The 26,771-nt window shown below is 38.0% G+C and overlaps 4 protein-coding genes across 4 annotated transcripts; all 4 read left to right on the top strand.

Annotated features, from left to right (window-relative positions):
• The first annotated feature begins 36 nt into the window (after positions 1 to 36).
• Positions 37 to 7,157, top strand: LOC101310733 (lysosomal alpha-mannosidase-like). Its single transcript, XM_004306271.1, has 25 exons — positions 37 to 407; positions 494 to 668; positions 761 to 880; positions 972 to 1,055; positions 1,134 to 1,205; positions 1,383 to 1,496; positions 1,612 to 1,712; positions 1,806 to 1,899; positions 1,990 to 2,157; positions 2,256 to 2,345; positions 2,907 to 2,972; positions 3,108 to 3,164; positions 3,527 to 3,746; positions 3,860 to 4,005; positions 4,175 to 4,243; positions 4,366 to 4,425; positions 4,551 to 4,790; positions 4,991 to 5,056; positions 5,467 to 5,579; positions 5,674 to 5,758; positions 6,006 to 6,116; positions 6,190 to 6,285; positions 6,382 to 6,429; positions 6,513 to 6,581; positions 6,667 to 7,157. Exons 1-25 carry the CDS (start codon positions 37 to 39, stop codon positions 6,877 to 6,879), a joined length of 3,048 nt encoding a protein of 1,015 aa, XP_004306319.1. The 3' UTR covers positions 6,880 to 7,157.
• Positions 7,158 to 7,762: 605 nt separating this feature from the next.
• LOC101303252 (lysosomal alpha-mannosidase-like) lies at positions 7,763 to 15,937 on the top strand. The gene is made up of 29 exons (XM_004304517.1): positions 7,763 to 8,130; positions 8,210 to 8,293; positions 8,384 to 8,472; positions 8,556 to 8,730; positions 8,881 to 9,000; positions 9,175 to 9,258; positions 9,349 to 9,420; positions 9,540 to 9,653; positions 10,086 to 10,186; positions 10,275 to 10,368; positions 10,493 to 10,660; positions 10,743 to 10,820; positions 10,993 to 11,058; positions 11,164 to 11,220; positions 11,621 to 11,840; positions 11,954 to 12,093; positions 12,175 to 12,255; positions 12,401 to 12,460; positions 12,554 to 12,625; positions 13,047 to 13,094; positions 13,203 to 13,322; positions 13,522 to 13,587; positions 13,909 to 14,021; positions 14,308 to 14,392; positions 14,502 to 14,612; positions 14,707 to 14,802; positions 14,979 to 15,026; positions 15,180 to 15,248; positions 15,347 to 15,937. Exons 1-29 carry the CDS (start codon positions 7,930 to 7,932, stop codon positions 15,581 to 15,583), a joined length of 3,069 nt encoding a protein of 1,022 aa, XP_004304565.1. The 5' UTR covers positions 7,763 to 7,929; the 3' UTR covers positions 15,584 to 15,937.
• A 295-nt stretch (positions 15,938 to 16,232) lies between these two features.
• LOC101302963 (RING finger protein 10-like) lies at positions 16,233 to 20,213 on the top strand. Its single transcript, XM_004304516.1, has 9 exons — positions 16,233 to 16,496; positions 16,722 to 16,768; positions 16,860 to 18,125; positions 18,461 to 18,549; positions 18,685 to 18,787; positions 18,885 to 18,989; positions 19,075 to 19,192; positions 19,458 to 19,625; positions 19,781 to 20,213. Exons 1-9 carry the CDS (start codon positions 16,310 to 16,312, stop codon positions 19,939 to 19,941), a joined length of 2,244 nt encoding a protein of 747 aa, XP_004304564.1. The 5' UTR covers positions 16,233 to 16,309; the 3' UTR covers positions 19,942 to 20,213.
• A 124-nt stretch (positions 20,214 to 20,337) lies between these two features.
• Positions 20,338 to 23,714, top strand: LOC101302678. The gene is made up of 11 exons (XM_004304515.1): positions 20,338 to 20,599; positions 20,675 to 20,748; positions 20,837 to 20,923; positions 20,999 to 21,076; positions 21,151 to 21,242; positions 21,341 to 21,542; positions 21,802 to 21,892; positions 22,265 to 22,323; positions 22,439 to 22,587; positions 22,817 to 22,898; positions 22,992 to 23,714. Exons 1-11 carry the CDS (start codon positions 20,455 to 20,457, stop codon positions 23,373 to 23,375), a joined length of 1,443 nt encoding a protein of 480 aa, XP_004304563.1. The 5' UTR covers positions 20,338 to 20,454; the 3' UTR covers positions 23,376 to 23,714.
• Positions 23,715 to 26,771: the final 3,057 nt, after the last annotated feature.

Here is a 26,771-nt window from a genome sequence, read left to right as displayed (position 1 = left end):
ATATACTGCCCCTTAGTTTCAGTGAAGCTTTCAACTATGGCGTCGGCGTTGCTGTTGCTGGTAGTGTTACTGGCGGGGTTGCTGGCCGCACAATCGGAGTATATAGCTTACAATACGACGGCGGGGATCGTCCCGGAGAAACTCAATGTTCATCTGGTTCCTCACTCTCACGATGACGTCGGCTGGCTTAAGACGGTGGACCAGTACTACGTCGGCGCCAACAATTCAATTCGCGGTGCTTGCGTACAGAACGTCATTGACTCCGTCATCTCTTCCTTACTGGAGGACAAGAATCGCAAGTTCATATATGTGGAGATTGCTTTCTTTCAGAGATGGTGGCGCCAGCAGAGCCCTGCTTTGAAGATTAAAGTCAAGGAACTGGTCAGCTCTGGTCAACTCGAATTCATGTAAATTCTGTTTCACTTCATTCATTTTCTGTTTAATTTCTTGATAATTAAGTACTTGAGATATTGATTTGATTTGGTGTTTGAAGAAATGGAGGGATGTGTATGCACGACGAGGCAACCGCGCATTACATTGATTTGATTGATCAGACTACTCTGGGCCATCAATTTATACTGAAAGAGTTTGGTCAGACTCCTCGAGTCGGCTGGCAGATTGATCCTTTCGGCCACTCGGCTGTTCAAGCATACTTGCTTGGTGCTGAGGTATTTTCGATTTGCCTTTAGCACAACAACTTACCACTTCCTTTCATCAGTTCTGCATGTATTGTTATAATTGCATTTTATGTTCACTGCAGTTAGGTTTCGATTCCCTCTTTTTTGCTCGAATTGATTACCAAGATAGAGCTGTCCGACTCAGGGATAAGACTCTTGAGGTTATATGGCAGGGTTGTAAGTCCCTTGCTTCGTCTTCACAGGTCAGTGGCTTTGCATTATATCATCTTTCACATCTGCGCTTCTATATATTTATTGCAAATTTCAGCTATTTTGGAATTCATTCGCTTGCAGATTTTCACTGGCATATTCCCCAAGCACTATGATCCTCCTGATGGTTTCGTATTTGAAATAAATGATGTGTCACCTCCTATTCAGGTAAGTCTATTCACCTTTACTCAATGCTTTCATTATGATACTCTTAAACACCATTTCACATAGGAAATTTGGTTGAAGGATGACATTCTCCTGTTTGACTACAATGTTCAAGAGCGAGTCAATAACTTTGTTGCAGCAGCTTTAGCTCAGGTACCACCTAAACTGAAGTCTTGCTAAAATTTTGATGTTCCGTTTACTCTACATGTCCTTTTTCTCTCTGGTTTATTAAGTACTACACCCTTGTCGTAAGGTGGAATAAACCATTTTAAAACTGTTTTCTCCTAAAGTTGATTGTTAGTTGCAGTCAGTAACAATCTTTTCTCTTAGGCTAATGTGACAAGAACAAATCACATTATGTGGCTAATGGGGACAGATTTTCGCTACCAATATGCAAATTCATGGTTCAGGCAGATGGACAAATTTATTCATTACGTCAACCAGGTAATTGTTGTAGGATATTGTAGACAATGACCGTACAAAGAAGAAATCTTATATATCTTCCATCCCATCCATTATGCTTTGGACTAATTTTGATTGGCTACCTTTGGAAAATTAGGATGCGCGTGTCAATGCATTTTATTCAACTCCATCAATCTACACTGACGCAAAATATGCAGCAGATGAGCAATGGCCTCTGAAAACTGATGATTTCTTTCCGTGAGTTCGACAAACATTTATCCTTAGTTTTATCCTGCATAAGTAACCTGCATTTCCAAATCTAGATTTTTAAAGGATTGCACCAATTTTCAGTTATGCGGATCATCCAAATGCATATTGGACTGGTTATTTTACAAGTCGTCCGGCCTTTAAAGGTTATGTCCGAATTTTGAGTGGTTACTATCTGGTAAGATGTTGCTCGCTTTTTGTGAAGTGATTTTGCAATTTCCAGCAAGCATATTTTAATCATCTATTGCTTTCTTTGTTCTGTTGATAGGCAGCGAGGCAGTTGGAATTCTTCAAAGGTAGGAGTGATTCTGGACCAAATACTGATGCATTAGCTGATGCCTTGGCTATTGTTCAACATCATGATGCAGTTAGTGGTACACAAAGACAGCATGTTGCTGCTGATTATGCAATGCGATTGTCAATAGGTTATTTGGAGGTGCAATTCATTTTATCATGCAATAATACTGTATGTTATGTTGGTGGTATTCAAAGATGATCTGAAAGTCTTCCATGTCCTTTCACATTTTTCTGCAGGCTGAAAAGGTGGTTGCCTCTTCTCTTGCTTACCTTTCTGATTCAGAACCAAGTTCTGGACAGAAGCGCACAGCCACCAAATTTGAACAGGTAATTTATCATCAGTCAAATACTTTCTTTTTCTTTTTGTCTTCGTTTTCCGTTATTGATGGGCACTTGAGTAGGTTCCATATATGCATGGTAAGAGTTGACATGTTACTATCCTTTTAAAGTTCAGTAAGAACAGATATAAGACGGTTATACTTACTTACGCACAGGTTAGTAGTTTGTATAAAAGATAGAGAATCACAGCTTTGTATTCAACATAGCATTTAACTGATTCATGTTATACTAATTAGACACCGATGAGGAAAAGTATTTTGTGCACTTAAAAAACTACACCTAAGTAGGATTAGCCTACTTGGTTGACCTCTCCTTGGATGGGGAGGTGCCAAGTTTTCCCTCTCCCCCAATTGTCCTAATTATTCAAAAAGATTGAGATTTGGCAAATATTGGCTCACAAAGTTTTTTTTTTTAATTTAATTTTTTTTTTTATCTTATCCATTCTTTCATTGGCATTTGGCTGTATAATGAACTCTACCTTAAGGATCATTATTCTGGAGAATTTCAGTGGAGCATCTATTGATTTCTATCTTGTGGATGTGTTGGCAGTGCCCTCTTCTAAACATCAGCTATTGTCCTCCATCAGAAGCTGCCTTATCCGATGGGAAAAGCTTGGTAAGCACATTGTTAACCTTTTTATTGAAGTTTCAGCTTGGTAAGCGTACACCAACACCAATTTTAAGATCCACAGATGAATTTTTCTTTTTGTTGTAATGTATGTATAAGAGAGATGCACATACCATTTTGTAGGTTGTTGTTATCTACAATCCTCTTGGTTGGAAGAGAGAGGAAGTAATACGGATCCCTGTGAGTACTAAGCAACCTTATTCTTTTCCTCTTTTCATGCATAACTAATTTTTTTTTTTTTTTTTTTTTTTTTCTGGAATTTTTATTTTCTTCCTTTGTGTCTGTAATTAATACTGTTCCAGAATCTTTCAATGTCATATCATCCATAGTTTTCTTCTACTTTGTTTGTATGACGTCATGATTTCCATTCTTGCATTACATATTAAGACGATAAGCATCATTCAGTATTATGCTAAATACACCTTGAGGAATACATGCTGTATCATCTAAAACAACCTGGTTCATTTTTATGTATCTAATTTAAAACCTGAAATTTGGTGTCTACTTATATATGGCTAACTGTGAGACAAATTTTATTGCAGGTTTCATATGAAAGTGTCACTGTTCAAGACTCTACCCAAAGAAAAATTGAAGCTCAGCTTTTACCTCTCTCAAATGCAACTTTGAAATTAAGAAGTTACTATGTCGGAGCACATTTAGGCAATACCCCAAGTGAACCACCCAAGTATTGGCTAGCTTTTTCAGTAACGGTACCACCACTTGGTTTCAGCTCTTATGTTATCTCAAGTGCAAAACAGACAGGTTAGGGGATAGCTAATAGTTAATGCATTGTTCATCTGAAGTGTGATACACGTGAATTTAATGTTCTAGCTCAGTGATAAACATTTTTGAAGTTATATTATTCTACTTTTCAGATAAAGATCGAAGCTCAACTGTCTCCACAGTATACACATCAGAAGGAAATACAAATAAGACCATAGAAGTTGGGCAAGGGAGTTTAAAACTACTTTATTCTGCAGATGAAGGAAAACTTGCTCGTTATATTAACAGCAGATATAAGGTACAGATACTTCCAGGATTCAAATTCATTGTATATTTTTATTTAATTAATTTGGTTTTTAGTTATGGTCACTGTGGTTATAAAGGAAGTCCGATCAAATGCCTCTTTTTCATTTTCTTTTTCTTCATATCATAATTTGGACTTCTCTGTGCTATTTTCACAATGCAAGGTTACGGCAGTTGCTGAACAATCATATAGTTATTACACTGGAAACGATGGAACTGACAAAGATCCTCAGGTAGTCAAACACAATATATCGTGTAAACTTCCTTCATGATTATACATATAACTATTGTTTTTGGTTGATTATCACGTTGATCTTTAACTTCCTTTTTTTTTTTCTTTTTTTTTTCCTTGAAGGCCTCTGGGGCATATGTATTTCGACCAAATAACACAGTTGTTATAAAATCTGAAGAAAAGGTAATCAGAGTAATTGGAATTCACCAAATTTTTCTTTTCAGTGAAGAAAGTTCTTTTGCTAGTACTTAACCGCTTAAATGGACTGGATTCCTGAGAATAAGCAAAAGTTTAAATATCTTTATCAGGTTTCTCTCACTCTGATGCGAGGCCCAGTGTTGGATGAAGTGCATCAGCAGATTAATCAATGGGTGTCTCAGATTACGAGGTTATACAAAGGAAAAGAGCATGCTGAAGTAGAGTTCACTATTGGGCCTATACCCGTGGATGATGGTTTTGGAAAAGAAATCACAACTCAATTTACAACAGCCATGAAGACCAATAAGACCTTCTACACGGATTCTAATGGTCGCGACTTCATTAAGCGGGTATTTTAATGCTGTTATGTGTTATTGTGTGATATGTCGTGGTCTTGTGACTTTTAGTTGGGTTACTTACCATTGAGACAGTGAAGTATAGGAATTACTTAACCTGTCTGTCTGACTAAATATAATGGAATTGCAATAGAGAAATGTAAAATGCAAGGTAACAATGGTAATTGAATTCATTACTATTGAATGATTGACAGGTTCGTGATTTCAGGACAGATTGGGACCTACAAGTGAACCAACCAATTGCGGGAAATTATTACCCGGTATGTTATCTGTGTGGCAGATTGGGACTTTCTTGATTTATTGATATCTTGTTATTATTGTATCACACAATCACATTGAGTCTCTAATCTAAATCATCAAGTCTTGCATTTGTTTTTTTTTTTGTGGCCTCATTGTTTGCCTGGTGGTTAGAAAACTATAAGATTGTTGTTTTTCAACGCAAGTTATAAAATGTGTTGCCAACTCAACCTAGTCCGATCATAAATGGTTCAATTTGGCTCAAGTAATTAAATTTTATTTCTGGCTTTGGGTTAGGTTATGATGTTCACTTGGGTACCAATGCAAGCATCTCTTCCATCCTCAGCCTTATTCTGAATAGTGTTAAGCTCCACTAGCTCATTAAATTTTCTTAACCTTCTTTAACATTTCCCCTTCTTTGTTCATCTTTCAGATTAATCTTGGAATTTATGTGCAAGATAGCAGTACAGAACTTTCAGTCTTGGTTGATCGTGCAGTGGGAGGAACTAGCTTAGTAGATGGTCAAGTAGAGCTGATGCTCCACAGGTTTTTGTCTTTGATTGCTTCCTGTTTGAAAACTATTTAAACTTAGGATTTCTTTTGTTGTCATTAGCTCTTAAATGATTCTGTCATTTTATAGGAGGCTAATTCATGACGATATCAGAGGTGTTGGCGAGGTACTAAATGAAACAGTTTGCATTTCCGATAAGTGTGAGGGTTTAACTGTAAGCACACTTAACCCTTCATCTAAAAAAAAAAAAAGCATACTTCATTAAACTTTCGGTTTATCCCTCAAGCCTATTTATCATTGTTTTAATACATGATGAATGTTTCTCTCCCCCTGGAATTCTGATTCTTTCTTACATTGAATTTAGATTAAGAATGACCTTTCGTTCTTCATTCCCCCACGAATGTCTTCTCCCAACTGTTATGTTGTATATATCATGTTAATGGTTGAATGTCATTTTGCAGGTCCAAGGGAAGTTTTATCTCAGAATTGATCCTCTTGGAGAAGGTTCTAAGTGGCGTCGCACAGCTGGCCAAGAGATAAGTGTCCCACTTCTATTGGCCTTTGCCGAACAGGTGAGACAATGATCGAAGTTGATTTTGTGATTTGTCTGTGTACGTGCAAAAGTAGTGATATTTATTTTTACAGGAAGGAAATGATTGGATGAATTCTCATGTACCCACATTTTCTGGAATTGACCCTTCCTATGCGTTACCAGACAATGTTGCTGTGATAACCCTCCAGGTAAGTGGTGGGGGATGCCTCATGAGTGGCATGCGCATATTTCAGCTATTAGTACACCATGTATAAATTGGTATGTTTGTATTTTGAACATTGCAGGAACTGGGAAATGGGAAAGTACTCCTTCGGTTGGCTCACCTATATGAGGTATTGACTTTCTCTTCTACTCTTCTCAGTCATACTTAAATATTTGAAATTGATGGTCTTGTGGCTGTTTGATATGTTTGAAGACTGGCGAGGACAAGGACTATTCTGTGTTGGCAAATGTTGAACTAAAAAAGTTGTTTCCAAGGAAGAAGGTGAGTAAATGATGGATTACGAATGCTGAATGTTGTTGTTTTTGGTGGAAAACGTAGTTAACTTGGTTCCTGTGGTGTGTTTCAGATAAGCAAAGTGACAGAGACGAGTTTATCTGCCAATCAAGAAAGAGGTGAAATGGAGAAGAAGAGATTAGTTTGGAAAGTGGAAGGGTCCAAAGAGTCTAAGGTGGTGAGGGGAGGCGCTGTTGATCCTGCAAAACTGGTGGTGGAGCTAGCACCGATGGAGATACGCACTTTCCTTATTGACTTGGAGTACCTGCACATATATGGTTCCTGAGTCCTGAAGAAGCAAGATTTGGGCGTCGACCACCACGTACTTGTTGTTGCTGTAGATTGTAGTAATCAATGCTTTTTGTATAGCCGTTTTTAAAAGGAAAGAATATGATAATAAAAATAGAAAAACTTGCATGTTTGTACATACCGGATTTTCGATACCTTAACAGGTGCCTCTAAACAACTATACCACCCAATGAGAGTTCTAGCGAGGACTCTTAAGTTAAGGACTTTTCGGTTTATCCCACATTTCGATTTTATATCCATATTTTGACCGTTCAGTTTATAGGTATTTATGAGTAGATTATTTCTCTAAATTTTTAGCTATATTGAAAATGATTAAAGCATTTATAAATGTGATTTATCAATTATGAACTTGAACAGTTTATATTTGACAGATTTGGTTCATCAATTAATTTGATCTAGTTTGTTATCTTAATGAACACCAATTTAACTGAAAATTTGTAAAAATGATTTACTTATATAAACCTAAAAACTGAATGAATGAGATGTCAAAATGTGAACCGTAAACCGAAAAGTCCTCGTTTAGTCCTCAACTCAACTTAAGAGTCTTTTAAATTATAAACCGAAAAATCTTCGTCTAGTCCTCAACTTAAGAGTCCTAGCTAGAAACACTTTTACCGCCGTATAATGATAAAATGTCACACACTAAGAGCAGCAACAAACCTTGCCATTGTTGGGGACTTGGAGCTCGTCCTAATAGATGGTAACCGATAGCGGCAGCGCCAAAGAGAAGAGGACCACTGTGGGGTTTGGATGGGGAAGGATATAAAGAGTTGAACGTTAGTAGGTAGATTTGGCCAAAAAAAGGAAAATTCTAGTATAAAAACAAAATAAGTAAAAGCATTATGAAGCGGAAGAAGAATGAATGAATGATTAGAAGTCAGACAGAAAAAACAGTACAAGGGAGGGAGAGCGATTCAGTGCGAGTGAGTGAGATGAGTGAGAGTAGCTGTAAAGCAAAGCAATAAGGTAGCTAAGAAGGGGAGGATTGCGTGTCATTTTGTGAAACCTGTTTGGAGTGAGAGCAAGAATGGCGACCAAGACTCCTGGTTTACTCTTCTTCTTGGCTCTTCTTCTTCTGGTCGCTGACTCGAAATTTATGGTATATGAGACCTCGCAAGGGATAGTCCCCGGCAAACTGAACGTGCACTTGGTCCCTCACACCCACGACGACGTCGGATGGTTGAAGACCGTTGATCAGTATTACGTTGGCTCCAACAATTCCATCCAGGTCTCTCTCTTTCTCCGTTCTTTCTATTCTCTCTGCTTTGTATTCGATTGCTTCATGGTTTCATTTCAACGGATTTCAGGGCGCTTGTGTTCAAAATGTGTTGGACTCTTTGATTCCTGCTCTGCTGGCTGACAAGAGTCGCAAATTTGTCTATGTTGAAATTGTAATTCTACCCTCCACTCATTCAATTTACCATTTACCCAGAATTTACCCAGATAGATAGATAGATGATTCAGTTGCTCAATTCATGCAGGCCTTTTTCCAGCGCTGGTGGAGAGAGCAGAGTGATGCTGTCCAGCGTATAACCAAGGACCTTGTCAGCTCCGGTCAACTCGAGTTCATGTAGTCTATTATGCTAAACCAGCTCCTCATCTTTAATTTTTGTTTTTATGGGGCTTGATCATGCTTGTTTTCCGATGCTGCAGAAATGGGGGCATGTGTATGCATGATGAAGCAGCTACCCATTATGTTGACATGGTTGACCAGACCACTCTGGGGCACCGCTTTCTTAAAAGGGAATTCAATGTCACTCCAAGAATTGGATGGCAAATTGATCCTTTTGGACATTCGGCTGTCCAGGCCTACTTGTTGGGAGCTGAAGTAAGCATGTCTCTCTTTGGCTTTATTACCTTCTGACACTAGACTGCACTTAATGAACTTACTAGACTGCTCTTGATGAACTCAGTGGTGGAGGTCTTGCCAAAAAAGACTTATGTATGTACTCTTGATAACATTTGGGTGCCGCTGCAGGTTGGATTCGACTCACTTTTCTTTGGTCGAATAGATTACCAGGACAGGGAAAAACGCAAAAATGAGAAGAGTCTTGAGTTTGTTTGGCGGGGTTCTAAGAGTCTCGGTTCATCTGCGGAGGTGAATAACCACTGTGATTGCTTTTTCATTTTACGCTGCATTTTTATATCTTTGTATATCCTCACAGATACGGTTCCATTCAGTAACTGTTAGTTGTATTAGTTTGTTTTCAATTGTGGGCTGCAGAGGAAGATTTGTTTGCTTGAGTAATTATGCTTTTCTTCATTGCTGCAGATATTTTCTGGTGCTTTCCCTGAGAATTATGAACCTCCTTCTGGTTTCTATTTTGAAGTTAATGATCCTTCCCCAATAGTCCAGGCATGATCTAGTTGTTCAAATCTTTAACTTTCTTAATTTTTTACTTATTTGCATTGCTGAAATTTAAATTTCTGTACTGTACTGTTGAAGGATGACATCACTTTGTTTGATTACAATGTTCAAGAACGAGTTAATGACTTCATTGCGGCTGCAGTAAAACAGGTATATTTACCAAGTTCCACAACCTGTGTGTGAGTTTCTATTTGTATACGTTTCAATATATGGACGCCCAAATGCTTTTCTGTTCTCTTTAGTATCTGACAGCAGTTATTTATTCTCAGGCTAACATAACTCGAACAAATCATATTATGTGGACCATGGGAACAGATTTCAAGTATCAGTATGCACACACATGGTTCCGACAAATGGACAAGCTCATTCATTATGTCAACAAGGTGACAATTGCTTAATACTTTCATGATTGTGATCTCGGTTTATGAAACTATATTACAGTAATGTGTAACACCCTTCATGCCTCTAGGAGAAATCCAGACTGTTATTTTGACATGTCTTTGGTTGACTTAGAAATAATGTAATTGATAGATATGGTTATGTAATCAAAGGGAAAACAGATCAACTACATTTTACAGTTTTGTAGTCTGTATTAAGAGCTAAATGCTTTATGGCAACAAAAGTGTTACTGGATAGTGGATATATTATTTTAGTCTGTTGGCATGTCTCTCCACCTCCAGAATCTTCTTAGTTGTTCTCTACTTGTGGGTTTCTTTTAAAGTGAACTGATTAAATATTGAATACCGGACTATTACTCTCTTTGATTATTATGCTGTTATGTTGAACTTTAATTGGTTATAGTTGGGTAATTTTAGGATGGACGTGTTAATGCTCTGTACTCTACTCCCTCCATATACACCGATGCAAAATATGCTTCAAATGAATCTTGGCCAATCAAGACTGATGACTTCTTTCCGTAAGTCTACGTCTGCACTGTTTTTAATGTTTTGTTCTTTTTATATTTTTTTTGGTGGTTATAGAAACTGAAGCATGCCCTATTCCAGTTATGCAGATCGTATTAATGCTTACTGGACAGGATACTTCACAAGCAGACCAGCCTTGAAACACTATGTTCGAACAATGAGTGGCTATTATTTGGTATATTCGCACAACTTTTCTGTCTGTCTGATAAATTTACTGTTCACTGTTTTTGGCCAATTCCTGTTCTCAGTGTAATGACATTTTTCGACTGACGTATCTTTATGGTCTCTTGGATAATAAGGCTGCTAGGCAACTAGAATTTTTCAAAGGAAGGAGTAATTCAGGGCCTAATACAGACTCATTGGCAGATGCCTTGGCAATTGCTCAACATCATGATGCTGTCACTGGTACAGAAAAGCAGCATGTTGCCAATGATTACGCAAAAAGATTGTCAATAGGATACATGGAGGTTTGAGTTAGCCTTAATTTCAGTGCTCTCCTCAATGATGACCATTTGAGTGTTTATTCATTTGTTCATCCTCTTTGTGCAGTCTGAGGAACTAGTTGCAACTTCACTTGCTCACTTGGTTGAGTCTGCTTCTGGAAACCCAACAACAAAGTTTCAACAGGCAAAGAATCTTGAGCCCTTAAGCTTGTGTGCTGTTCTTTTTTCTTTTCTTTTTTTTGAGTCCATACCTCGTAATAATAGCTGAGTTTTGTTGGAATCTACATACAAGTTAAGAAGAACATTTGATCTGAATCTCATCCTCTTTCTTCCTTTTCTTTTCATGAATATTCCAGTGTGTACTTCTGAATATAAGCTATTGTCCTTCATCAGAAGTAACTTTGTCTCAGGGGAAGAAATTGGTAAGGAAGTTAAAAGTCTTTAGCGCCACACTCTTACATGTATTAGCTGTGACTTTATAGTCCACCTGTAAATCGTTTCAACTGGTTGTGCTTTCTCATGTATAGATTGTCGTGGTGTACAATTCTCTTGGATGGAAGAGGGATGACACAGTCCGAATTCCTGTAAGTACTTCCTTTCTGGTTCCAGACTTAGTGCATTATATAACGTGATAGTGCTTCTTCCCATTACAAGCAACAAGCAAGACAAAGGAAGTCTGTCATAGAATTACCTATTACGTTAGCCATGATGGGTCAAGATTTTGCAAAAGCAAAGTTGAGAATCTCTAAGGAAATAATCTCTGTTAACAGTATATCTCTTTTTACTCCTCTTTTATATTCTTTTCGGTGTTTTGCAATTCAAAATTCAAAATGTTTTATATATTATATTTTCTATTTTCTCTCTGCTGGAGTGAAGCAAGTGGCATATATGAGAATGAGATGAATTACCTTTCATAGTGAAGAGTTAAGTCTTACTATATATACAGTTGGATATTGTTTTTAAATAAGATTAAATTGGCTGTAGGTTGTCAATGAAGCTATCATTGTTCATGATTCTGAGGGAAAAGAAGTCAAGTCACAGCTTCTTCCTCTAGATGATGTCCATCTGGGCTTAAGGAACCACTATGTTAAGGCATACTTGGGTCAATTTCCAAATAAGACACCAAAGTATTGGCTTGTGTTTACAGTATCCGTACCACCACTTGGATTCAACACATACACTATCTCGGGTGCCGAAGGGGCAGGTCCTGTTTTATAATTGCTTATGATTGAACTTTGTTAAGTTGGCACACCTGGGGTCTATTTTTTAGGCTTGCAATATGATCTCGGCGTGTTGATTGTTTTCTTTTAGTTACAGGTGCTAGCACGACCAGATCATCTGTATACACCATTCAAAGCAAGGAAAAGTCAACTATTGAAGTTGGTCAAGGAAATGTGAAACTCACTTTTTCCACAGATGAAGGAAAAATGATTAATTATGTCAATAGCAGAAGCTTGGTATGTGCTCCACCTCAAAGCATCTCGGTTATTATCCTATCACTATTACCTCCTGACATCTCTGTTTCATTACTTTTGAAGGTGGAAGAATCGGTTCAGCAGTCTTACAGCTTTTATAATGGGTATAATGGCAGTTATGATAAACCTCCTCTGATTCCTCAGGTATATGCATACTGAATAGAAGTTTGTTCCCCATTGCATTTTCTTATCTTCTCTTGGTTTTTCTTTTTAATTTGATTACTTGAAAGCTGGTAATTAGATAATCCTTGCTATTTACGATTTGCCTTTTGTGTTTGGTTTTCGGTAGAATGCTGGGGCATATATCTTCCGGCCTAATGGTTCATCTTTCGTAACACCTGAAGAAAAGGTATCTACTATCTACTAATACCTTCTGAAGTATAGTTTGGAACAGGGATGAGTATCACCATTGTTAATTCACAACTATTGCTTGATATTTCAGGTTCCTTTGACCGTTATGCAAGGACCTGTAATAGATGAAGTACATCAACAGATTAATTCATGGATACATCAGGTGCCTGGCATGTCAAGTATTTCCTATCTCTATATATTTTCTCTTTCTTCTGTTACAGTATGCGACAATGACTATCTGTGGAATTTTGACAATAATTGTCACAACGTATATGAAGGGGTGAAACTGCTTCCATGCTTGAACATTGTATTTTATTTAATCATTTCTGGTTTGCATGACCTCTGCGAATCGAAATGTGTTAGATCCATAAATCTCCTTTCTTGTCCAGATTGTTTTACTGATTGTATCACTTTTACAATCTGGACAGATCAATAAACCTTGGACATTTTGGATCTGATCATCCATTAAATCTATCTTATATTCTTGTTCAATAGATAAATTTCGGAGTTGAAGCTCTTGTATACTTGATTCTGACTTCAGTTAGGGGTGTTTGTTTGACACTAGTGTTTCATTGGATATGCAGGTCACCAGGCTTCACAAGGAGAAGGAGCATGTTGAAGTTGAATTTATTGTAAGCGATACCAGATAGATAAATAACAATTTAAAGACAATTTCAAACTTGAAATCAAATTCAAAGTTCATTCTGGGTCCTGTTGATTGATACTGTCCTCAATATCAGGTTGGGCCTATACCTATTAATGACGGAATCGGAAAAGAAGTTGTAACTCAACTGAACACTACCATGGCTACCAACAAAACATTCTATACTGATTCTAATGGGCGTGATTTTATCAAAAGGGTACACTAATCATCTGCTCTTGCAATACTGAATCTAGTTGGTTTAAATTCTAATGTGCATGTCCTTTTTAGACTTGCTACTAAGTAAAATATCTTCCTGTTCTTAGATATATGTTTCAGAGTTGATGGAAATTGTTGTCCTTTCTAGTAGCTGTGGCCCATGTTTGATTATTGTTGGCATTGATCCATCTCTCTTGTAGATTCGGGACTACAGAACAGATTGGGACTTCAAAGTGAACCAACCTGTTGCTGGAAATTATTATCCAGTATGTTTGTTTCTGTGTCTTCCTCACAGTATGGTAGATTTTGTGTTTCATTTATTTTTTATTTTTATTAATATGTATGCTGTGTTGTTTCTTTTCCTGGTTTAGTTATAATATCTCAGTGTAGTGGTGTACTCTTGCCTATAACTTCCTACTTTCTGTGGTTTATCCTGGTTGATATTTGAGTTGTCCTTGATAACTTTTGTTTTTGCAAGCAAATACAGCTTTCTACGTTATTCTGTTTGCATTCTTCATATCTCCTTCTTATGGATCTTTTCCTTATATATATCCGTCTCATCTTTCCTTTGCTATTTTTTTTTTCAGATTAATCTTGGGATTTACATGCAAGATGATAAGAAAGAGTTTTCAGTTTTGGTGGATCGATCACTAGGAGGATCCAGTATAGTGGATGGTCAGATAGAGCTGATGCTTCACAGGTATGTTATCGTCTCTCTAAAATGTTTGATCCCATCACTATGCATACAATCCCAAAATTATCCTTCAGATGATGCTCTATCATACTCCTGTGGGTCTGTACTTTCTTCCCTCTTTGAATGAAGATGTTTCCTGTAATACATTTATTCTACTTGTTTATTCATCACATGTTGATATATATTCTAATTTATAGTTGCAAATTATGTAATGATTGTGTGTGTTCCTCGACTCTTAACTATCAATATAGAAATGATTAGAAGGCTTTCTGAGGTGTCTTTTGCAATATAGGAGACTACTACTTGATGACTCAAGAGGTGTTGCCGAGGCTCTAAATGAAACAGTTTGTGTTTCCGATGAATGCACAGGACTAAGAGTAAGTCCAAGTTACCTAGTTTGTGAGTAGTGTGGATTGTTAGCATCTTTTACTTGCAGTTAAAATCTGGAGGTTTAGCACCCACCTATTGCTTCTGAAAACTTTTCAGGTCCTAGGGAAACTATACTTCAGGATTGACCCCTTGGGAGATGGAGCTAAGTGGCGTCGTTCTTTTGGCCAGGAGATATATTCACCTCTTCTACTAGCGTTTACTGAACAGGTGAAATTGGAAAATACATCAAAAGAGAGATACTTGAGTAAATATGTTCTAGTCTTGTCAACTACTTATCTAGCAGGCGATTCCCTCTCTGCAGGATGGAGATGACTGGAAGAATTCTCATGAAACCACTTTTTCTGGGATCGATTCCTCATATAGTTTACCTGATAATGTTGCTCTTATAACTCTTCAGGTATTTGGTTTATTGGGAGTATTGAATGTAATTATCTTTTTGGTTGATGAAGTATAGTTTCACCCGTTGAGAATAATGATCCAACTTTTCTTTCGAAAATATTGGACCTCCTAACCTCAATCATACTGGTGGTAGCAAATACAGACTTCTGATATCTTTTTCTTTAATTTGCATAGGAGCTTGATGATGGAAAAGTTCTCATTCGCTTAGCACATTTATACGAGGTTCTATTTTCTCCCTTGTTCTTCTAATATTTAAGAATTACTGCCAAAACTTGATTAGAGTTAACATCTTCACTCTCACGAGTTTGTAACTCTGATTCTTCACATATTTGCTTAATTGTTTACATAATTTTTCTCTCAATAAATGTTGTGTAGGTTGGAGAGGACAAGGATTTTTCTGTAATGGCAAATGTAGAGCTGAAGAAGCTCTTCCCCAGGAAGAAGGTAGAATAAGCTTATGACACTGACCAGAGTTGTCCCTTGTTGATCGCTAGTCGCTACACACTATTTCCTTACTATACTTGTGCATTGTGGATTTTCAGATTGGCAAAGTGACGGAAATGAACTTATCGGCTAATCAAGAGAGGACAGATATGGAGAGAAAGAGGCTAGTATGGAAAGCGGAAGAGGGGTCTTCAGGAACAGCAAAGGGTGTGAGGGGTGGGCCTGTTGATCCTGCAAAACTGGTTGTGGAACTTGCCCCAATGGAAATCCGCACCTTTCTTATCGACTTGGAGCAGAATTTGCAGCGCCACCATTATCATGTAGTGGATGCATAATAGCAGGAAAATGTAGCAGGAGTTGAGACTTGAGAGGGGTTATGGTTTCAGGCCTTTCAACTTGTCTCCAGCTTCCAATCTGGTGTTGCATCATGTGATATAGCACTACGAGGTTGATCACGCTGCTATTATACATTGTAAATAGACCGCATTTGAGTCTGTGTAGTGCATGCCCTTCCACCTAAATAAAATGGAGCCATGTTGTGAATAGATCTTTACCCTGTGCTAATGGAAACAGGGGAAATTATTATTTGTACATGAAACACCACGTGTCATATGTTCTTTTTTAATCTCATTGGTCCAAGTGTTTTATCTTCATCTCTTATGGGTGTATTTAATTACTATTATTTTTTTTCACCTCCTGTTGGTCCCCATATGAATCTAAGTCATATGATTGGTTAGGAACACCACATGACAGTGTCATGTGGTGTTCCGGGTACAGAGAATATAGATGAAAAGTGTTTGAGATTTTACCTGTAAATTCAAAGAAGTAATTTGAATATTTCAATTTTCGGTGACGGACCAAAAAATACAAAAAGTGATATTGGGCACTAAAAAGAATATGAGAGAAGCCGAGGGGCGAAACTGCAAAAAGTATGGTATAGTCGGACTCATATTCGGTGAAGATGCGGATGCCATAAATAAATAAAAGGGAGGCGAGAAAAGGAGAGAGAGAGATCAGAGCGAGAAGTGAGAAAACCCAGCTTGGCTTGTTTGAAGAATTTCATGTCCATCTTGCCCAACCAAAACCAAGGATCCAACTCGTCTTCTTCTTCAATTCCCTTTGCAAACCCTAATTCCCAACATGGAAACCACCACGACCGTCACCTCTTCCAACCCCAATCTCTCTCCCGCCAAAATATCGCATTTGGATCACTCGACATCTCCGATTCTCATTCTCCCACTTCTCCAGGTGCGTGATCGTTTCTTTACTCGTCTTTTGTGCCTTTTCCTTTTGTTTCTGAGAAATTCGAAAAAAAAAAAAAACCCTAACATTTGGAATTTCACCTCCAATCGTTCATTCAGATGATTAGTGATAGCAAGTGAGGTTCTTTCATAGTTAAGAATTCGATGAAAAATTAACTGCTAGATGATCACAGTGAGCTGGTTGATGTTTACTATTGCGAATTGTTTACAGGCCCATCCTTACCAGCTCCACAAGATTCCCTTGGATCTTCCCAAGAGGTACATATATCATACTTGAATGATTCAATGTATATGTTATTATACACTATTTGATCTCAGTATAATTAACAGTTAAAGACAATTTACTTAGGTGACTGAGTTAGGACTTGCTGACAATAATGTTATGCCCAACCACGAGAGACACTCTCAGTCTCGCTCCGGTGGAAATGGACGAGGGGCTGGTTCATACCGCTCTAGAGGGAAAAGGTCCGGGAGCCAACAGAGTATCGGTACTGTTGCTTCTCATGGAAGCTCACCGCAACCAGCTGGAAGAAGATCCCAGATGATGAATGGCAACCACTTGTTGAATTTTCATTATGATCCCATTTCGCGTCCCCAGGCTAGAGGTCCTCCTCCTCCCCCTGCAAGAAGGCAACATAAGAGAAAGGCATACAACAAAGACTTATTTCTTCAGGCAAACTACAAATTTGTGGTCTTGGATGCCGGAAACTACTCGGCTGAGTCAATGGATCCTGATAAGATGTTACGGTGGGAGGACATCATATGTGTGAGGTATTCCACCCCTACTTTGGTTCAGTGTCCAATTTGTCTGGAGTATCCTCTTTGTCCTCAGATAACCTCATGCGGACATATTTTCTGTTTCCCATGCATTTTGCAATACCTACTGATGGGGAAGGAAGATCATAAGGGCGACTCCTGGAAAAGATGCCCTTTGTGTTTTGTGATGATATCACCAAAGGATTTATACACCCTCTTTGTTGAGAATGTTAAGCAGTATAGTGTTGGTGATTCTACCGAGTTTATGCTTCTTAGTCGACAAAAGGATTCATTTACTATATCCCATAAAATTAAACAGGAGAAAGATGCAATGCCAGGTTGTGATGATGAAAGTTACGATCCCTTTTCAAAGTTTACATTTACATCAGATGTAGATCTTTCCGTCAGAAAGGCGATATCAGAGCTAGATGCTTGGTTAGTCCGGGCAGATGCGGGGCTTGTCGATGACCTAGAGAAGCTGCCGTATGTATGTGCTGCAATGGAACATTTGGAACAGAGGAAGAAGTATTGGAATGAGCACCGGGCTATTGACAACAATAAAACTGGTTCTTCTGTTGTCTTGGCTACTGCAAATCCTACTAATGGTAACAGTGAAGCATCAATCATTGGGGATGGAACTTTGTCTAATGGCTTTAATGACTCAAATAAGTGTTCAGAGAGTTTATTAGTGGACAAGTCAGATGATGGGACTTCTTCTGACCAATCTGTGGATGCGGCGGAATCATTGGAAGGCCATGAAAATCTTTTGTCTTCTTCATATGATGAAAGCAAGACTGTCCAAGGGCACTCACATTTCACTGAAAGTGTAAAAGAGAAGGACTCCTACAATTTCTACCAGGTGACTGAAATTGAGACATTGTCACATTTATCTTTTTTTCTCCTTCCCATGATATTCGGTGTTGTGTTTGGAAATGTAGTTGGACAGGGTGGGGTCGGGTATATGATGCGTGTCAAATTTTGCAGACCTTTCCATTTGTATCCTTGATAGCGGCTCCAATCTTTGTCATGCAACTTGCTTGTATTTTTTTTTTTTTGCCTTTTTGACCTGGTTTCCATTTAAGTTCCAACTGGTTTGTATTTGGTTGTGTTATGTGGTTGTTGGTCATTTATATTTTCATTTGTAGTGGCAACTACACGGTTAGTTTCATATATGCTATTTTCTCTCTATATCAGGCTGCGGATGGTCAGCACATGATTCTTCATCCTTTAAACATGAAATGTCTTCTCCACCATTATGGGAGCCATGATATGCTGCCACACAGGTTGGGTGAAAATCATTATCATTTTTGCTGTATACAATGTCCCCATCCCCTCCCTGGAAGCAAATTATGAAGAGTGCATGTTTTTAACATTTAGGACAGTAACTAATTCTAGTGGGGATTATTAATTGATTGCAGAATAAATGGAAGGATTTTGCAATTGGAAACAGTAACTCAGTCAGAAGCTTTGAGAAGGCGCTATCGCTACTTAAGTCATTTCTCGTTAACAACAATACTGCAGGTATCATGATTTCGTATGATCCAAGTACTTTAACCATGAACAATACTGCAGTTTGAGTACATAGTATCTAATCACTCACTGTTCATTCAAATTTTAGTTCTGTGAGATTGATCTGAGTGAGCTATTGTCTCCTGATGCCCTGTCTCCCTTTATGGAAGACATAAAGAAGCGTGAAAGGCAGAGAAAGCAACTTGCTAGGAAGGTAACACTCTTTTTCATTGTGTGTATAGAGTATAGGCACAATGTTATATTGCCCAGGCGTTAACCATATGCTATTGCTGATATAGGAGAGGAAGGAGCAGATAAAGGCTGAATCTGCCATGGCATATCCCATCCCCATAGTAGCAGGCTTTGCACAGTCCTTTCATGATGAATCCCCCACATTCTCCATGGATGACTTTGAAGGTGAGATTATGTACCTTGTATGTTCCTCCTTGTAAAGAGATCAACTTTCATAGATAGACATTATTTAGCCGAAATAGCAATGGTGGAATAAAGGAATCATGTATGGGTAAAGTTGCAGATTTGACTATTTTTGGATAAAAAATGAACATTTTTTTAAAATTAATTATTAATTATTATTATTTTTTTTAAGTTTGAAAGTGCATTAATGGTATAACCGTTTTGTATCTGATTTAATCATATGCTAGTTAATTGATTCATTCCTCAGCTTTGGGAAGTACTTCGGTTACTTCATCCAGCCCTCCAATTGTTGGAGAAAGGAGACTGTTCTCAAGTGTTACGAAGCTTGGTTTTGCTGCTGGACATGATTCTCCATCCTTGAAACTAGATGGAACTAATTCCCTGAATGGCAATGATGCAGGATCCTCTCTTCAGAGCACTGGTATGTTTCAAAATCATATTCTGTGGATCAAGCGTGTAGGCAGTTAGAAATGGATGATTTGATTGTGCGGTCAATTAAGCATACTATCAATTCTTCCCTTTCGATTAAAACATGCTTGTTCAGGTTGCTAAACATGTTAGTTTCTGCAGCTGCAGGCACTCAAAATGCAGGTGTAACGTCATTTGCTAATATAACATCCAGAGCTAAACCCGAGGAAAATTTGGACGCACCGAAGATAAATGGTTCGGGGAAAAAGGGGAAGAAGCAAAGTCGAGTCCTCTTGTCAACAACTGGTGGTCGGCGCTATTGATATCTTATTGGGACTTATTGTACTGTAGACTGATGGAGGTTGTATGATATAGCTTGTTGACAGGAGAGTTTGTCATGTTATTTTGTAAAGTTGTGGTAGATGGGAAAAACAAAATCATTTCTCTACCCCTAAACAAGTACATGCCTGAATAAGAAGCAAGGGGCCATATTGTCTGCCAAGTCCCCAAGCATGAGAATGAAATGGACCGAATGCTATCTATCATGCCTGAATCAAAAGAGAAGTTGTAATAGACAACCCAGATTTTAACATCATAATCAGTGATTCAACATTTGACTTGCAAATGAGAGACTTGTGTCTTTAGCAAATGGTATGAGATAGAACGTAAAACCTGATAAAATAGCGCATTTCAGAAGAGGTAGTCTTGCATTACGTGCAAGCAAATAAAAGGAAAAATAGAACACTGTCCTGACCACAAGTGGGTTTGTTTGTAAATTGGGCATGGCTGCCTGGTTTGGTAATGCTAGTGAGTAACGAGTAGAGTAGAGTGAGGCAATGAGAACTCATAAGGGAAGCAACAGCAGCAGCAGCAATAGGCGACCCACCACCGTCCTCTACCTGGTTTGCGCTGCCGCTTTCTTCTCTCTTGTCGTCTTCGCCATCCAATCCTCTTTTTTCGCTCAATCCTCTTCCTCTTCTGGTACGTCTTCCACTCGCTCAATTTCTCCATTTCGCTTCAATTCAATCAATGAATCTCGATCACGTGGGTTTGCAGTTAAATTAGATCTCAATACTGAGCAAGATATTCGCACTTTGTCCCAATTCCAGTCTTCTGTCCAGCAATGCGTGGTTAGTTCCAGATCTCATCCCGAGGGCTGGGCTTTGTCTCTGATCTCAATTATCATGAATGAATTAACGAATTAATGAATGAATGCAGGCAAACAGAGGGCTTGGTCTCACTGCAGATATCATCGACCACTGCAATTTGATTCTCAAGTATCCACCCGGAACCAACAGCACCTGGGTTCGTTTCCTCACTCTCCCTAATTTTACCCTTAACTTTTTCTCTTACTTATGTTGCTCCATTCCTCTTTTGCAGTACAATGCGCAGTTTAAAGTTTTCGAACCATTACAGTACAAGTTTAATGTTTGTGAAGCTGTCTTACTATGGGAGCAGGTCCGTTTGTCCCTCCTACTCTTGTTTTATTTACTTCCCTTGTTGTTGTGCTCATGGTTTCGGTGGATATGCAGTACCGTAACATGACTACAGTATTGACAAGGGAGTATCTAGATGTTCGGCCTAAAGGATGGGAGGAGTATGCGCCTAAGAGGATAGCACAACTGTATGTCCTCTAAACTCGTTATGTGAGATTTCTGTCATTTACATTATGAACCATACATTGAATCTCAATTCCATGTGTTTACCATTTCATGGTTTTAGGGGAACGGATAAATGCTACAATAAGACAATTTGTGAGGAACATCTTAATTTGTTACTGCCGGCCAAGCCACCTTTCCATCCTCGCCAATTTCGAACATGTGCAGTTGTTGGAAACTCAGGAGATCTTTTGAAGACAGAGTTCGGAAAGGAAATTGATGCCCATGATGCTGTAATAAGAGACAATGAGGCTCCTGTTAATGAGGTAAACTATCAGTGATAGCTCTTTCCATGTCAGTCATCCATTCTGCTTATGATCTTTTTACGTCTCTTACTCTCTTTTCTTTTCTTTTTTATATCTGTTTATATTCTATCAATCTCATGATGAAATAGTATTTTATTTGTTTCTCGTAGCTAGCTCCTTGTTCTACGTCATCTATAGTAATATACTTTCTGTTATGTATAAATGATTTTGAGCAAGGCAACTAGTTTATAAAATCACTCACTTAGTCTTTAATGTGTAGAAATATGCCAAGTATGTTGGTCTCAAGAGGGATTTTCGCCTTGTTGTGAGGGGTGCTGCTCGTAACATGGTTTCCATTCTAAATGGGTCCGGTATGTTTCTACTATGTGTTAGTATGTCTCTTAATTTCTTTTCTTTTTTTTTTTTCCTTCTTCATTCAACCTTTATCTCTCATTTGTTTCACAACATTAGAGGTGCATCTGTCATTCAATTTCCATGAGCGGTCACAAGTGTCACCGGGCCTTAGGCATGGAAAACATGGATATGATAGCCTGCACTTGACTGATTCTTTGAACCATTGTTTTCAAAAACCAAGAATTTGATGTTTTCCTGAGAAGATGTGTGTTGAAAGTCAGGTTGACTGTTTCAACACATAACAGAGTTGTATAAGATAAACCCTAAAATGATTTTGTTCTTCTAAAGGTTATTCAAGTGAGTTACATGCAAGTTCCTTTCTCCTGCAGATGACGAGGTACTTATAATCAAGAGTGTCACACATAAAGACTTCAATGCAATGATCAAGGTGAAGATCACATCTAAATGGGCAATAATTTTATTCTCTCTGTGGATAGTTCACTTTACACAATCCTACTTGGAAGCTCTTAACTAACTTTTCTTTTTATCCTGTTTTACTGCAGAGTATTCCAAATCCAGTGTATCTGTTTCAAGGTATTGTGCTTCGCAGAGGTGCCAAAGGAACTGGAATGAAATCCATAGAACTAGCACTATCTATGTGTGACATTGTTGACATGTACGGTTTCACTGTTGATCCTGGCTATACTGAATGGTATGTTTGATTCTTATTTGATATATAGTTATTTATCTGATTTATCACTAGCAGTGAGCCTGTTGATAAGATTTTTCATTTTTTAGTTATAAGAAGAAAAAGTGTATTTGTTGTGTATCTGATTGCCTTCCAGTCAGGTTAATTGAATGCCCCTTTGATACATATCATCATCATCATCATCATCAACTCAGGTTCTGTCACACTAACAAGTTTTTATAATTTATTTCAGGACACGTTACTTCTCTACACCTAGGCAGGGGCACAATCCACTTCAAGGAAGGGCGTACTACCAGCTCCTAGAGTGCCTTGGTGTAAGTATATGAACTTATCTTTTAGAGATTGTGTGGCACATACCTGAAATTTAATCCAAGCATGATTAAACCTTTAGCTACTGTTTATGTCAGGTGATCAGAATTCATTCTCCGATGAGATCTAAAAGGAAGCAAGGCTGGTCAGATATACCTACCCGAGAAATGATAGGCAGAGCTCATGCAGCAGCCTTGCGTTTAAAGAGGGGGCAAGATGGTGATTTGGGACAGTTTGGTAGTTGTAAGGTGACGGGTACTGTCGACCCTGACAAAATTGGGCCTATCTCAGGATCTGCAGACATGAGTGATGTAAGAAAGTCTTCCAATTACAGTAAATGGGAAGTCTTGCCCTTCGAAAGTCTGAGGAAGGAAGCACAGGACCATTATATTCAAATGGAAGGTGTCTCCCTATACAAAATGGATGGCAACAAGTTAGATGATCTAGTGTGTGTGAGGCATTCTTCAAAATCAGAGGTCTAGTGAGCACTTTATTTGTTGATTCTTTTTGGTCTCATGGGACTTGTCGGTCGATACGCAGCCAACCAAACCGTGTATCTCAGTTTTGATCTTCTCAGTCAGGTGATGTTCCTTATGTGCTATAATCACGTCTGTGGCACAGGAGGATACCCGACTTGGATTTCTCAGAACAGAATAATGGAATTATACGGATAGGCTTGTAACGTATGTCGGAAAAGTAATGTTTGTGGTAGATATTCTTTCAGCACATACCGGGAACAGAATTGTAGATGTTGAAACTTTGCAGTTGGATTTGTACGTGGTTTTAGGGGGCTGCTTCTATTGCGGACCACTATGTTGCGGACCAAATGAGGACTTTCAATTTGCACCGTTGGATTACTTGGATAGTTCATACTTTGCAGAACAAAGTAAAACTCACCTCATCAAACAACCTTTCCNCCTTGCAAAAGTTCTAGAGCTCTCTCTCTCTCTCTCTCTCTCTCTCTCTCTCTCTCTCTCATATGACTACCAAATTCAACAGCTTCTCACTCTCCTTAACCCTCCTCTCTCCTCTGTCCCCGAGACCACTGCAGCCGCCGAGGTTTGACGCCGACACCACCATCTTCATCTTGAGCTACTCGGGCGGGTTCTCCTTTGACTGCATTTACCAAACCGAGGGCCGATTAAGAAATTAGGAATCTCTTTCAATTGTTTTTCTTTAATCCGCATCAAGTTTTGACATGATTTTGTAATCTTTCTCCACACAAACGACCATAAATGCCCTAAGAAAGGGATTGAAATCACACTAAAAATGATGATATCCCACTAATTGTAAAGATTAGCATACCCAGCAGTCCATGATTGAAAGAGGAGGAAAGTTTTAACGTTATAGGAGGGAGGAAGAAACGAAAGGACCTGTAAAAGTTTTAAGAGGAAAATGCACCGCCGGTACCTATACTTTGGTAGCACGGTCAAAGTGGTACCCATACTTTAAAAACTATCAATGTGGTACCCAAACTTCGTTTTCGTTACCAAGGAAAGGCCGGAGGCCAATTTCCGTAACTGTGCCGTTAGTTTGCTGACGTGGCCGACATGGCCCCCACTAAAAAAAGGTGCAATGACAAAAATAACCTTTTAACTCTCTCCATAATTGTTTTCCCTCCAAAAGTTCTAAATTTGAATTTTCCTGGTATCACATTGATCAGTTCAGCAGAGTTTAGGCACTACTGCTGTGTTTATCTGCAGACAAGAAATATTATGCAATAGCTGGAAATGTAACATAGAAATTCAAACATAGAACCAAAAAAGGCTGTCAATATCACTGAATTAAAACCAACATCAACATGAGAAATATACTATGCATCAGAATTCAAGCTTAATTGGTTTCCAAAAACTCAAAGAACCACATTGTTTGTAAAAAATTGATTCCAAAACATGATGAACTACACATTATGTTTCTCTAATTTAAAAGCCAGCACATTCACTTTTGAGCACCCCTTGCTCCATGATTTTGACTGCTTTGAGTAGGAGGCTGTGTTGAGACCAACTGATGCACTACCATTTCCAGCAGAACTACCCTCCATTGCCAACTTCATTTTCTTCCGTCCTTTTCTAGACTTTATGACATGGTCCTTGATAGGTCTTGATTCCTTGGGTGGGGTTGGTACTCTTTAGACCTGTGAACACAAACAAGACATTTCCAACACAATTCAACAACCACATTTGGCTTCACAATTCAACAAGACATTTCCAATACAATTCAACAACATTATTTCCAATAGTTAACAAAGCATTTTAGCAATATCCCTAAAACCAAAGTACTTCTGAAATGCCAATGATAGGATAGTAAAAAGATGCAAACACTACATTGTGTTGTGAAGTGGCTTAAAACAATAAAGCATTCAAACAAAACAGAAAGACATTCTAAAGCAATGATAAAAAAATGATTGTATATCTTCTAATGATCGCATAAACCCCATAATGAAATGATTAGACGCAAGAACCATAAATTTAACTAATACAAACACTGAGACTAAAAGCAAATGTACAAAATTGCAATTATGAATTTAGTTACTTTCATCTTGAACCAGCAAACCAACAGTTTAACAAAGCAAGAAACAGCTTTATGGTATTGGCAAACCAACAGTTAAAGCCTGCATATACGAAACCATAACACTATCAAACATAAGACATAATGTCATAGCAGGAGATATTGCTAGTAGGCAGTTTCAATGATATGTGCACCTTACCTAATGATTTACCCTCATATTCCTAATATACAGCTTAGGGTGCAAAATAATTATTGTGTGTAACAATCTTGGAAGTTTCAGTGAAATGATGACAGAATCATATCATAACTAAAGGGGGTGTACTGAATAAGCTTTTGGGCTTGTACCTACAAGGCTTCAAAGGTTATGAAGAAAATGGTACATCATATAAAACTATGTACACCTGTGTAGGTGAAATTCTGTGTGCAATACAAAGCTCTTTTGTCTACAAAAACTGTGGAGTAAATAGATAGGATCGATCCTTTAATTTGCTCGTACCACAGTTCTCATGGGTGTAAATTGTAAAAGGAACTTCAAGCACAGTGAAACACCATATTACAATCAAAATGCATGGTATTGAGCGCATATAGCTCTTTAGGAGATCACGATCTCCAATTTAAATTTGAATACATAGATAGGAAGACATACATACATGCTTCATGTATTCAACCTAAAAACTAATCACTTATCTTGTTGCTGGTGGTACGTAACTGATAAACAAACAAACAAACAAACAAAAAGAAAGACAAAAACAGAAAGATGAGCAAACAATGACAAAAAGAAAAAGGCAGCTCCATTTTTATGAATCACAGTGTACCATCATTAGAGAGCAAGTTATGGACAATAAACATGGTTTACAACAAGATTGGTAAAACCCCGTTAGTCTATTGTATGAAATTAAAAGCTCGGAGGTATGAAATTCTAGTCTTTTTTCACAAGCTTAAGAGCATCTTCATCAGCAATGAGAAATGTAGTTTTCAAATACCATAATAACAGTTTTAATTTTTTACAGAGAAGATAAAAGAATTTGGCATGAACAGAGACAAAAATGAAAACCAAATCAGATTCTAATAAAATAACACTGATCACAAATATGCATTGTCTACAATAATCAAATGGTCAGCATTGTTTCCGAATTGCAATTCCCTACAACAATCCAGAGAATAAAATGGCATTCAAACATTTCAAAAACCAATTGGATAAGTAACACACAAACAACAGGGTATCAATTTCCATCAAGCAAAAAAATATTAAAATCAAAATTCTAATCAAACAACAAAAGGAACTAGTATACCTTCTTCTTGTTGGCAGTGCCGGTCTCCTTTGTCTTCTCTGCCTCTGTCTTGAAATCCACCTTCAAAACCTCAACAAT

The sequence above is a fragment of the Fragaria vesca genome, linkage group LG6 (assembly GCF_000184155.1).
Source record: "Fragaria vesca subsp. vesca linkage group LG6, FraVesHawaii_1.0, whole genome shotgun sequence".
Taxonomy (NCBI): Eukaryota; Viridiplantae; Streptophyta; class Magnoliopsida; order Rosales; family Rosaceae; genus Fragaria; species Fragaria vesca.
This window is presented reverse-complemented; position numbering and strand designations above follow the sequence as displayed.